Source organism: Nycticebus coucang, chromosome 22, assembly GCF_027406575.1.
Source record: "Nycticebus coucang isolate mNycCou1 chromosome 22, mNycCou1.pri, whole genome shotgun sequence".
NCBI classification, from domain to species: domain Eukaryota; kingdom Metazoa; phylum Chordata; class Mammalia; order Primates; family Lorisidae; genus Nycticebus; species Nycticebus coucang.
Genome location: NC_069801.1, coordinates 19,411,065 through 19,424,371, shown reverse-complemented (window position 1 = coordinate 19,424,371; position 13,307 = coordinate 19,411,065). Strand labels below are relative to the sequence as shown.

General features: G+C 42.6%; 1 protein-coding gene across 1 annotated transcript in view; it reads left to right on the top strand.

Annotated features, from left to right (window-relative positions):
• Window positions 1–13,104, top strand: part of RHCE (Rh blood group CcEe antigens) — a 41,150-nt gene extending 28,046 nt beyond the window's left edge. Inside the window, exons 8-10 of the mRNA XM_053575970.1 lie at window positions 2,909–2,994; window positions 7,616–7,689; window positions 12,947–13,104. Of these exons, the coding sequence (XP_053431945.1) occupies window positions 2,909–2,994; window positions 7,616–7,689; window positions 12,947–12,973 (187 nt within the window). The 3' untranslated portion in view covers window positions 12,974–13,104. The remainder of the gene's footprint in view (window positions 1–2,908; window positions 2,995–7,615; window positions 7,690–12,946) is intronic.
• The last annotated feature ends 203 nt before the right edge of the window (window positions 13,105–13,307 follow it).

Below are 13,307 nucleotides of genomic sequence, written 5' to 3'. Positions count from 1 at the left end.
CAGTATGTTCTTTTACTCAGCCTGCCATGCGTTTACCTTGTTTGCTTTCCTATTTTCTCCCTTTACAACTCACCCTTCTTTGACTACTAGTTTTGTGACACTTGTGATTACCCTTATCTTGTTGTGTGTTTTTTTTACTCAGTATGGGGCCCATTTGGTGCTTTTTTGCTCATGTCTCACTTTGCTACCTATGCCAACAGGCATTTTAAGAGCAGGGCAAGTCCGGACCAATCCTTTCCTCACTCTGGGCCTCATAGTCCCCTCTGCAAAATGAGGTATTGATCCAGCTGGTTCCCAAACTCAGATGCCTGTAGGGACCAGGCGTCAGTTGCTCTTCAGGTTCAGGCCACCATCACTGTGCCAGGCACAGTGTCACCAGATCTAATGACTTTTCTAGAGAAACTAGAAATCCAGAGTTTTGCAAATACTGGTGAAAAATGCAAAAGTCTTAGTAATATTGTATGGGCCAAATTCTATCTGTGGGCTGCCATCCTGTAACCTATATCCCACCTCCCCTTTTAGGTCCCTGGTTCTGTGGCTCTGTGGTTCTCCTGGAGCAGTGGTTCTCAGCAGCACCTGTGTCCCAGAGCTAAATTGGAAATCTGGGGGTGGGGCCCAGCAGTCTGTTTTACCACGCCCTCCAGATGATTGTCATGTCCATTTTGAGAACTACTGGCACTGGCTTATGGCAAAAAAAAAAAAAAATCAATCAGTAGTGTGCTGTTAAATGATTAACAACCAGCTATCCAGGAAAACAAAACCTTGATTTGTAGCATTTGCTAACTTCCATGGTACAACTTTGGTCATTAGTTTGGCCCTGTGATAAATGAATGTCATATAGACAAATACAGAATCGATGAAAAGACAGAACAAGGGTTCCATTGTATGGGAATACAGCAACATTTATTCATCCATTATTAATGAATATTTGGTAATTTCCAGTTTGGAATATTATGACTATTCTTTATTTTTTTATGACTATTCTTATATTGCTTCTATGATCATTCCAGCACTTTGTCTGGGAGGTGGGGGGACATAAAATGTACTATGCCTAGAAGTGGAATTGTAACCTACAGCATTTGTGTGGTCAGCTTCAGTGGACAATGTCGTGCAGCTTAACATAGTAGTTTGTGCCAGTCTATCCACCAGTAGTGTTCAAGACTCTGCTTACTCTGTACAGTCTCCATCGCTTGGTGTTTTCCTTTATTTTGATGAGCCACTAGCCATCAAAGGTATTGTTCTAATTTTGATTCCCCCAATGACTAATTAAACGGAGCACTTTTCATATGCTTCTTGGACATCTGAAAGTCTTCTCTTATGAAATGTCTATTCAAGTTCTTTTGCCCATTTTCTATTATGATGGTCTTTTTCTTATGGATTTGTAGAAATTCTTCATATATTCTGGATATGGCTCCTTTGTCAGATATGTCGTATAAATACTGTATCTTCTCCCATTTGGTAGATTATCTTGTATTTTTTTTAAAGATGTCTTTTGACAAAAAGAAGTCCTTAATTTTATTTATTTATTTTTTTTCTTCCCGTTGCAGTTTTTGGTTGGGGCTGGGTTTGAACCTGCCACCTCTGGTACATGGGGCCGGTGCTCCACTCCTTGAGCCACAGGCACCGCCCTTATTTTATTTTTTAATTTAATTTAATTTAATTCTTTTTGAGACAGAATCTTACTCTGTTGCCTAGGCTAGAGTGCCATCGCATCAGCCTAGCTCACAGCAACCTCAAACTCCCATACTTCTGCCTCAGCCTCCTGAGTAGCTGGGACTACAGGCACCTGCCACAATGCCGGGCTAATACAGACAAGGTCTCATTCTTCTCAGGCTGGTCTCGAACTCTTGAGCTCAAGCAATCCTCCCACCTCAGCTTCCCCTAAGATTACAGGCATGAGCCAGTGTGCCCAACTTAAAGTTCTTAATTTTAATACAGTCCAATGTTATCTTTGTTCCCTTCTTATTTAGTTCTCTTCTGTCTTGTTCGAGAATTTTGGTAAGGTCATGCAGATGTCACCCCGTGCTTTCTCCTAAAAATCACTTATAATTAGATCAATGAGTTGAGCAATTAGCTCAATTTTTCATTCATTCAACAAACATTTCCCTGAGCTTCCTATAACCTGAGTTGCGTTTGACACTGTGGAGCCTGACCTGGGATCTGAGATTAAGATAAATCAAAGGGGCAGGACGTGGTGGTTCATGCTTATAATCCTAGTACTCTGAGAGGTCGAGGTGGGTAGATTGCCTGAACTCATGACTTCCATCCAGACCGGGCTGAGCAAAAGCAAGACCCCATCTCTAAAAATAACCAGGAGTTCTGGCAGGTACCTGTAGTCCCAGCTACTCTAGACGATGAGGAAAGAGAATCACTGGAGCCCAAGAGTTTGAGGTTGCTGTGAGGTATGATGCCACAGCACTCTACCCTGGGCGACAAAGTGAAACTGTCTCTCAAATAAATAAGCCACCTCTTCCTACCCATCACCACCTGTCTGCATGTCTGCATGGCTCTGGGGGGAAATGACAAGAAAGGTACCAGGGGCGGCGCCTGTGGCTCAAGGAGTAGGGCGCTGGTCCCATATGCCAGAGGTGGCGGGTTCAAACCCAACCCCGGCCAAAAACCAAAAAAAAAAAAAAAAACTTACTAAATGTAGAATATAAATGTCTTAACACAGTAACTAAGAAAATGCCAGGAAGACTATGTTAACCAGTGTGATGAAAATATGTCAAATGGGGCGGCACCTGTGGCTCAAAGGGGTAGGGTGCTGGTCCCATAACAAAAAAAAAAAAAAAAAAAAAAAGAAAGGTACCAGCCAGGGAAATATTCTCCTCATGGCAGCAGCACTACGGACACCAAAAGTTCTTTTTGGCTCACCAAAAAGTGACCACCTCTGCTTTGTCATTTCTAGGACCGGGAACCAAGTGCCTATTGCCTTCCAAGCACTTGGCATGGTCTGGTGTCTGGCGTCTAGTCTGGTGTCTGGTCTCCTGACAGGTCAGTGTGAAATCACCCTTCTTCCACCATTTCAAGAGACACAGCACCCAGGTCCGGGAGTCCCCTGTCTTATGGGTGGGTGTGTATGTGCCCACCCTTCCCAGTGAACCCACCCCCCTCAGCTCCAGCCCAATGATGCAAAGAGCTCAAAGCTTAATTTATTATTTTTAATATGTTCCATGTTTTTATTAATTTGGGTCATTGGAAAATGTAATTTTTAAAATTATTTGGGATTCATTGCAGGTAGAGTACAAAGAATTAGGTTACATTGATTGCATTTGTTAGGTTAAGTCCTTATTATAATTGTGTTCCACCCCCAAAGAGGCGTGCCATATACCATCACCCCCCATCCTCCTTGCTCCTCCCCTCTCCCTTTTTCCCCTACCCCCCACCTTGCCTTCATATTAGAATTAAATACACTGGATTCTTGCTTCTCCATTCTTGTGATGCTTAGAGGAATGCATTCCAACTCAATCCAGTCAAACAATTTAAAAGAATCATAGACTCACATAATTTCAGAACTGGAAAGGCTTTTAGAGGTCACTTTTTGTTGACCTGGACTCTGCGGCCAGGCAAGGGACTTCTCTAAGGTTATAAGTAAGGTGAGTGGCAACGTTGCAGCCTCTTAAACCCAGGGCTGGTGATCACACTCAATTTGGTACAGAAAGCCCTAGAAATCTTTATACCCAAAGCCTATCTTTTATTCCCTGAGGATACCCATCATAGTATTTTGTAAAACAAATATTATTCAATATCTACTATAAAATAGGCACCGAGGACACAGCAGTGAACAAAACAAATTCCCTGGCCTCATGGTACTGACATTTACGTGGAAGAGGGTATTGACCATAACTGGATAAATGTATATGCTATTTCGGATGGTGACATTTGCTATGAAGGCAAAGCAGGGCAGGGGAACAGTCACTGTGGGGAAGGGTGTTCCTTTAGAGCAGTGGTTCTCAACCTGTGGGTTGTGACCCCTTTTTAATAATGAAAATACACCACAGCATTAGGAAAGTTGAGAAGCACTGTTTTAGAGGGTTTGTCTGGAAAGTCTTGTCTAAGAAATCAGCCTTTAAGCAGCAATTCAAATGGAGAGGAGGAAGACACACCATGCATTTACTCAGGGGAAAAGCGGTCCATGAAAATAGGGCAGCAAGTGCAAAGGCCCTGAGGCAGGAGCAAGCTTTGCATGTTTAGGGACCAGCAGGAAGACCAGTGTGGCTGATGTGGATATGGACTGAGGTGAGAGCAACAGGAATCAGGTGAAGAATGTGGCAAGAAGCCTGCCATTATGAGAGCTGGGGAGCCTCTGGAGATCTTTAAACAAAGGAGTGAAGTGTATTTCCACTCCTGTAATATGATGCAACAGCAAAATCTTGGAGAGTTACAAATTAGCCAGTCTTATATGCCGAGTGAATTATATGTATCTGAATAGTTCAGAACTATTCACTGTTATTCTACGCACAAACATCTTTTATTGCCAAGGGATCACCTTGTGACCCATATATTATATCCCTAAGCAGGGGGTAGATGCCAATAAGAGACCAAATGACATAGAGACCCTAATGAGTTGTGTGACATTGGGTGTATTGCTTTACTCTCTCTGGGCCTTGCAACCACTTCTCTATGAAATTCTCTTGTAAGAATTACAGAACTCTGGAAATGGAAAATAAATGAATGAACAAATACATAAATAAGTGCTGTATGTATAAAGGCTATTTATTTAAAATACTCATTTAAAAAACTATAGAATTCTTACATTCTTAAAACTGAACACAGGAAAAGACACCCATACTATTCCTTTAAGAGTTAAGACTAAGAGTTTTCCTTTTTACATGTCACTTTGGACATTAGGGAACCGGTGATTAAAAACAACTTGGATGGGCCCGGTGCAGTGGCTCATGCCTGTAATCTTAGCACTCTAGGAGGCAGAGGGAGGTGGAATGCCTGAGCTCACAGGTTCGAGATCAGCCTGAGCAAATGTGAGCCCCCATCTCTAAAAAATAGCTGGGCATTGTGGCGGGTGCCTGTGGTGCCAGCTACTTGGAGGCTGAGACAAGAGAATCCCTTGAGCCCAAGAGTTTGAGGTTGCTGTAAGCTATGACACCACGGCACTCTACTGAGGGCTACAAAGTGAGACTCTGTGTCAAAAAAAACCAAACAACAACAACAAAACAACGTGGATAAGGGAAGGAGAAAAAGTCTCCCAAGCAGCCAAAATAGCCTGAATTAAGCCTCCAAAACCAAACATTTGACTTATTAATAGACCTCCCTATTCAGATCCTGTCTGTACTTATTTAAGAAATAATACTGTACCAACCTGAGCAAAATAGAGAATGTGTCTCTACTAAAAATAGAAAAACTAGCCAGGCATAGTAGGCACCTGTAAGTCCCAGCTCCGGGAGGCTGAGGCAAGAGGATCTCTTGAGCCCAAGAGTTTGAGGATGCTGTGAACAATGACACCACAGCATTTTACAGAGGGGGACAGAGTGAGATTCTGTCTCAAAAAAAAAAAAAAAAAAAAAAACCCCAACCAAAATAAAAAACAAACAAAACAATTCTATCAAGCTATCAAACATAGTAATTGGGTTTCCTAGCTCAGTTAGATTAGAAATAGCAAATTTGAGGCGGAATAGGTTTTTAGACATAAAATGCACTGGTTGAAGTCAGAAGTGAAAGCAGATAGCCTAACAGAGAAAAAGAAATTCTTAAATTCTTTTTTTTTTTTTTTTTTGAGACAGAGTCTCAAGCTGCTGCCCTGGGTAGAGTGCCATGGTATCACAGTTCACAGCAACCTCCAACTCTTGGGCTTAAGTGAGTCTCTTGCCTTGGCCTCCCAAGTAGCTGGGACTACAGGCATCTGCCACAACACCCGGCTATTTTTTGGTTGTAGTTGTCATTGTTGTTTGTCGGGCCCAGGCTGGATTTGAACCCACCAGCTCCAGTGTATGTGGCTGGTGCCCTTGCCATTGAGCTATAGGCGCCGAGCTGAAATTCTTAAATTCTTTTTTTTTTTTTGTGGTTTTTGGCTGAGGCTGGGTTTGAACCCACCACCTCCAGCGTATGGGATTGGCACCCTATCCCTTTGAGCCACAGGCGCCGCCCTGAAATTCTTAAATTCTTAAAACAAGAACACAAAAAGCTTGAGCTGCTGAGACCATGGGCCGACAACCCTCAAAGCTGTATGCCTTCTCCATACTAATATAGCATATTTCATAAGTGGATATTCCTAGTGACGGTTCTGATTTTTTCAAAAAAATTTTAAATATGTTTAGTGTTGTCTCATAAGACAAGAAAATATATTTTAGATAGATTTTCGTCAGTGATGAGTAAGCCTCAGCTAGCAGATGATAGAGGTCATTTCTGGGTAACTCTGGCTGAATGAGCTGTGTTGGCTGCCAATATCAGTTAAAGGCATGTACTACAAAAGGAAAATATGAACTTCACTAAGCACACGCCTACTCTTATTTATCTTATTAATCTATTGGAACTCCTCATCCTTCAAAGTACATAGGTAAATCTGATGGGAGCATTTCCCTGCTTTCTGTGAAAGGTAAGCTTTCGTTTTATGTATCCTGAGGAGTTCAGATGACTTTGCAAAGGTGCCGGAATGCACAGGGGTGAGCCATCTGGGCAGAGGCTGGATGAGAAAAAGGGAAAAACAGGCACAAAAGCAAGGCAGTGGCAGGCGCTGTTGTCCCACCTGCAGGCTGAGGCAGGAGGATCGCTTGAGCCCAGGAGTTGGAGGTTGCAATGAACTATGATCGTGCCACCATACTCCAGCCTGGGCAACAGAGTGAGATCATGTCTCAAAATAAATAAATAAATAATAATAATCAAATAATTAAATTTTCTCTAAAAAGCAAGTTGCTATAAATTACTTTGCTACCTCCGCAAGTAGGTCTTGAGCTGAGGTTGCTAGGAGTTTATTGGAGCCAGAGAAGACAGACCTCACTGGAGTTGCCCTCCCTGGCAGCTCCTGTGTTTTAAATGGACCAGCTTTTAAGTGGGGTGCCATCTGACAGGACCCTTCTATTCTGTCTCAAGAACGGCGTCAGAACGTGGCTATCTCACCCTGCATAGCGTAACTTCAGTCTCTTGGAGATCATTGCTCTTGCCACTTCCTTTTAGAAGATGTCTACAGAATTAATAATTAAACTGATCCAGGAATAACAATGCTTCAATTTGTCTGTCTTCCCATTATGGAAGAAAATTCTGGGCTCGACACCTGTAGCTCAGCAGCTGGGGCACTGGCCACATACACTGAGGCTGGCAGATTTGAACCCGGCCCAAGTCTGCCAAACAACAATGACAATTATAACCAAAAAATAGCCAGGTGTTGTGGCGGGCACCTGTAGTCCCAGCTACTTGGGAGGCTGAGGCAAGAGAATCACTTAAACCCAAGAGTTGGAGGTTGCTGTGAGCTGTGACACCACAGCACTCTATGGAGGGTGACATAGTGAGACTCTGTCTCCAAGAAAAAAAAAAAGAAAGAAAGAAAAGAAAAAAAAAAAAGAAAAAGGATTTCTGTTGTGATATCATACAGTATTTTGATTAATCTTGAGATAACGAATGCTATGCCCCAGATATTTTAACATTGAATTGTGAATTTCAACAGGTTTGCTCCTAAATCTCAAAATATGGAAAGCACCTGATGTGACTAAATATTTTGATGACCAAGCTTTCTGGAAGGTAAGTTTTTAAGCTATTCACAGGGTAGGTTCTGAGCACATGAACTTAAAAAGCTATCTGGGGGCCGGCGCCTGTGGCTCAAGGAGCAGGGTGCCGGTCCCATATGCCGGAGGTGGTGGGTTCAAACCTAGCCCCGGCCAAAATAAAAAAAAAAACAAGAAAACCTATCTTGGGATATCTGTTAACTTGGTGTTTATGAAAGTAAAACAAAAACAAACCAAAATGAAGTAGGGAGCATGGGGGAGGAGAAAACTCATGTACAGAAATGCATGAGTGTGTGCACATGTGTGTGTGTTGGTGGGGAGTGGGCGGTGGTCAGAGTTAGCATCTCCCTGATGCCTCAGGTCACTGAAGGTCAGCAAGGACAGAGCTGCCTCTGGCCACATTTCCCCTCCCTATCTGGGGTCTTCAAAGTGGGCAAATAGTTGGACATGAAGATTAAAGAACCTTGTGGCACAAGGAACAGAAGAAACCTCAGGGCCCCTGAGTCCAACCCCTTATTTGACCCTTGCTCAAAGTGGAAAAATGACTTGTCTGAGGTCTTGCTGTGAATGAGCGGCTTAGTGAGTCTAGAGAACAGCTCTGGAGAAATTAAAACTAGAGGATGGAGCAGATGAGGAATGTAAAAGACCGGGACCACTTAGCAAAGGGACACAGTGTTGAAACAACTCAGCTACTACTGAAGGTCATTATGTTACATTGTAGCATTTTGTCACCACTGGGCTAGAAAGAACATCACCCCACTGTCCTCCCGTTGACTTATAGTTCATACAGCTCCCTTAGCTCAGCCTGCAATCATCACTGTGGGTAGGCTGGGCTAGCAAGGATCAACATTGCCAAGGGAAGCTGGGGCTGACAGAGGTCAGGCTAATGCCCAGCATCATACCTTAGTGAGTGGCAGAGACAGGACCAGGCACTGGGAGTCCTGAGTGCCAGGCCAACCCCTTCCCTACCCTGGATCCAAGATACTGAGCACTGATGGGACGGAACCAGCCTTACTATGGGCCTGGCTCTTGAGCCCTTTTTCCTCCTCCTTCCTCTCTTTTTTCTCCTTTTTTCCTCTTCCCCTACAGCTTTATTGAGTTGTAACTGACATACAGTGAATTGCACATATTTAAAGTATACGATTTGATATGTTCTAACATATTTGTACACCCATGAAACCATTACCATGATCAAGACAAAGAGCATATCCATCGCTTCAAACACTCCTTCGTGCCCCTTAGAAATCACTGCCTCCCATCCACACCTCATCCCATCCCTAGGCAACCCCTGAACTACTTTCTGTCCCCAAAGATGAGTTTGAATTTTCTGTAAGTTTATTTATTATTATTATTTATTTTTTATTTTTTTGCAGTTTTTGGCTGGGGCTGGGTCTGAACCCGCCACCACCGGCATATGGGGCCGGCGCCCCACTATCCTGAGCCACAGGCGCCGCCCTGTAAGTTTATATAGATGGAATCATACAGGATGTACTCTCTCTCTCTTTTTTTTTGGCTTTTTTTCTCTGCCATTTACTCTGAGCATCATCCGTGTTGCATGTAACTTGCCTCCCCTTGCATCAGCTTCTTTCTCCAGCCAAGGCCTTTGGCTTTTTCCAACAGCTAATTCCTCCCAGTCTCAAGTGTTTTTGTGCCTTTAGCAGGGACAAGGTAATCTAGCAAAAGGACTCAGAACCAGTTTAGCCATTCATTCATTCCTCAAATATTTATTGAGCAACCAATACATAACAAGCACTATGATAATCAACCAAGGATACCCCAGACAGGTCAACTATCTGAGTTGCAATAAATATTTGCTGAATAAATGAAAGAAATCCAAGGAATCTCATTTAACACTAGCCACTGCAGCAACAGGTGTAACAGAACGCGAGTATACATGTGGGATGAGAAGACCTGGCTCCAGGCACCACTCCGCCATGTAAAACAAGAACAGTAATCCTCATTCTATCTCGCTGGGTTGTTTTAGAGATTAGGGAGGTAATAACATCTGTAACGACATTCTATAAAATGCAAACAGCCACGTGAAAGTGAAAGTATATTATGGTTTAGCCAACCATGAGGAAGGAATACATGAGCATAATAGCTACTATATTGCAAGCCTGCTATTCTGACTTTGTGCTAGGTGTGTCTCGGTATGATTTTATTCTCACAACAATCTTGCATGAGAATAAGTATCCCAATCTCACAAAAGGAGGAAATTGAGGCCTGTAGTGATTAAGTAACTTGTCCAAAATGACAGAACTAGTGCATGGAATGGGAGGAATTTGAATTGATGTCTGTTTGGCTCCAAAGATACCCCACGTATGTATGTCTTGTGCACGGCTACTGGAGAAGAGTTATTCCACCTGGCCCCACCTCCCAGCAATTTTCTGATCTGTTTTCTTGCACCTCATTACAACCATTTATTCAGTAGCGTACCACTCTCAGCTCATGTTTGAAAGCCAAATATCCATTAAAGAGGCAAGGATGCAAACTTGCAAAGCAAATAAATCCAAGCATAATTTTCTTTTTGTAAACCGTCCAACAAGACATTTTAAATGTTATTAAATACCCTTATTGTACTTCATAGAACTGACTGCTAGGCTTGGAAGGGACATTAAAGCCAGCTCATGCCATCTCTGGTTGCCCAGACTATGCCTGGCATCCCAAGGGAAGGGTCACTCATCCCTCCCCAAGGGCACCCATTTCCTCCTTGGATGGTTTATTAAAGTGCTCTAATTAGGGGCAGCACCTGTGGTACAGTGAGTAGGGTTCCAGTCCCATATACCGAGGGTGGTGGGTTCGAACCCAGCCCCAGCCAAACTGCAACAAAAATAATAATAAAATGTTCTCATTGGCTAATTCATTCCACTAAATGTATTACCTAATCTGTGACAGACAATGTGTGATATGATGGGGAGACAAACCTAAATAAAACATAGTCCTGGGATTCAAGGAGCCAGATGTACTAATCTCTCTCCCTGTAGTTTACAATGATCTTCACCCAGATACCGATTTACAAAAATTCATTTTATAATACAATTTTTCAGGCATCTTGTACCTTGCAAAAAAGAATAAACTCCTCCCTTCAATTCCTTATTTCATTTTAACAAATGGTAGATTTTATTTCCTGCTTTGCAAAGCGTAAGAACTGACTGACATCCACTTTTTTTTTTAAGACAGAGTTTCACCATGTCGCCCTCAGTAGAGTGCTGTGGCATCATAGCTCACAGCAACCTCAAACTCTTGGGCTTAAGCAATTCTCTTGCCTCACCCTCCCAAGTAGCTAGGACTACAGGTGCCTGCCACAGTGTCCAGCTATTTTTTTGTTGCAGTTGTTTAGCTGGCATGGGCTAGGTTCGAACCCGCCACCGTTGGTATATGTGGCTGGCCGGGCGGCGCCTGTGGCTCAGCGGGTAGGGCGCCAGTCCCATATGCCGGAGGTGGTGGGTTCAAACCCAGCCCCGGCCAAATTAAAAAAAAAAAAAAAAATCTTAAAAAAAAAGAATGGTATATGTGGCTGGTGCCGTAACCACTGTGCTATGGGCACCGAGTCTGACATCCACTCTTAAAAGTGAATTCCACAATTAACCTTTCTGAAATCGGTGAGGAATTCGTGAGGAGGAGTCTACCATGGGCAAGGCCCTGTTCTGAATACAGCAGGAAGGACAGGGAAAGGGGTTCAATGACTTAGGAGGACTGGATCTTTCTATGTGCACAGCTCTATCTTTTAAGTACTAAACACGTAACCCTGGAAGTAGTTGCTAGAAGAATTAGGGTGGGGAGAGATCATGGGGTTGGAGAGGTCAGGGAGAATGGAACTTGGAGTTGGGCGGGACTTGGTTAAGCAGCAGCAGGTGCAAGAGTCCAAGCAAGGGGAAGACTGGGGGCAAGAAGGAAGGAAGGGGAAGAGGACTGCAAGTCTGTGAAAAGGCTGAAAGGGGGCTAGAGGGATTCAGATTCATCCTACAGGCAAGGGACGCTTCCAAAGGGTTAGGTGGGAGAAATGATGCAATAAAATTGAAGTTTTAGACTTAAGTAGAATGATAGGATTAGGCTAAGCGTGTAGGATGGATTCTGAAATCACTGCAATCTGCTGAAGATCATCCATTGACTTCTCAACGAGTATTTGAAGTTTATTTTCTCAACGATTTTATTGCCAAGAAATATAAATACCACTACTGTTTTGGTAGAAAAACACAACAAAATGTGTTAAGCGTTCCTCTTGCTGTTTTATGTAGATTCAGTTTTAAAAACGTAGCCTTACCACACTGGTATCACCCCTGCTTCTGATTTAAAACAAATGTTCTAGATACACAGCAGGGGTCCAACAAATGCTTGTTCAACCAAAATAAGGAGAACCAGCTTTCAAAGTAAATTTGGAAAACAGATTAGGAGCCTGCCAACAGACTCCTCCAGTCTCAGCAAGGCCCAGTGAAAAAGAGCATCATTCTAACAGCGAGATCCAAATTATGGTCCTACTCACCCACTGACAGGCTGGTGCTCTTGGGCAGGTCACTTGACTTCTCTGGGGATGTTTCTTCATCTATAAAATAAGATCAAATGGTTCTAGGAGTATGAACTCTAGAATCAGATCTGGGTTCTACCACTGCCAGCTCTGTGACCTTGTAGAGCTTTGGTCTCCCTATCTCCGAATGGGAGATAACAGTGACTCATGGGGTTGATAGGAGGGTTTAAAGGAAATAATTTGGGTAAAATGTTACCATATTGACCCAAAGAAAACACCCTATAAGCATTAGCTATCCTGATTTCCAGTTCCAGAATTCTGTGATCTGCAGTTACTAAATACACAATGACGTTCTATGGCAGGCTGGAATAGGGCACCACCAAAAGGCTCAGGAAATAGCTTGCAGAAAAATCCCAGGGAAGACCCAAAGAAGACCTAAGAACTCTCTTCAAACACTTGAAAGACTTGCATGTAGAAGAAGAAAAACATTTTCTGTGCTTCTCCAAAGAACTCAGGGGGTGATGTGGTATAAATTTCTAGTAATTTTAACTGTCTGCCAAATGGAAGGAGCTAGTTCATATGGCAGAAGTGAGTTCCCTGTCACTGGGAGCATAAAAACAACAGCCAGATGACTGTCATGTAAAGAGCTACAGGAAAACAAGGTCTATCTATCTAAACTCTCTTCCAATTCAGATTTTGAGACATTGTTAATGTAAGCTTCAAGAAATCAAGCCAGAATCAGTATGTGTACACATTTTAAGAGAATAAAGGCTCATCTGCAATAAAAATGTTTGCTTTGCTTTTACAGTTTCCTCATTTGGCTGTTGAATTTTAAGCAAAAGCATCTGACAAAAACCAACCCTGTTTGAAAACAAGACAATTTTCACTGTTGTCCACCTTTGTTTGTATTTGACACTCACTACAGCAAAGTCTCCTTGTGTGCAATGAAACAGGGCTGGAGAAAGATTTGATATTAAAAATAAAGGACTAAAAACTTGTTTGAGAGGTTAATTCAATTCATCATTTTAAATAAACATGTTTGGTTTCATTAAAGGTGATATATCGATATTTTCTTGGCTGTAGACATATGAAGTTTTGGTTCAATCTTATTGATAATCTTAAATTCTGGTAGTTAATGAAGTTGCTACCCAGGTAACTCTTGTTTACAT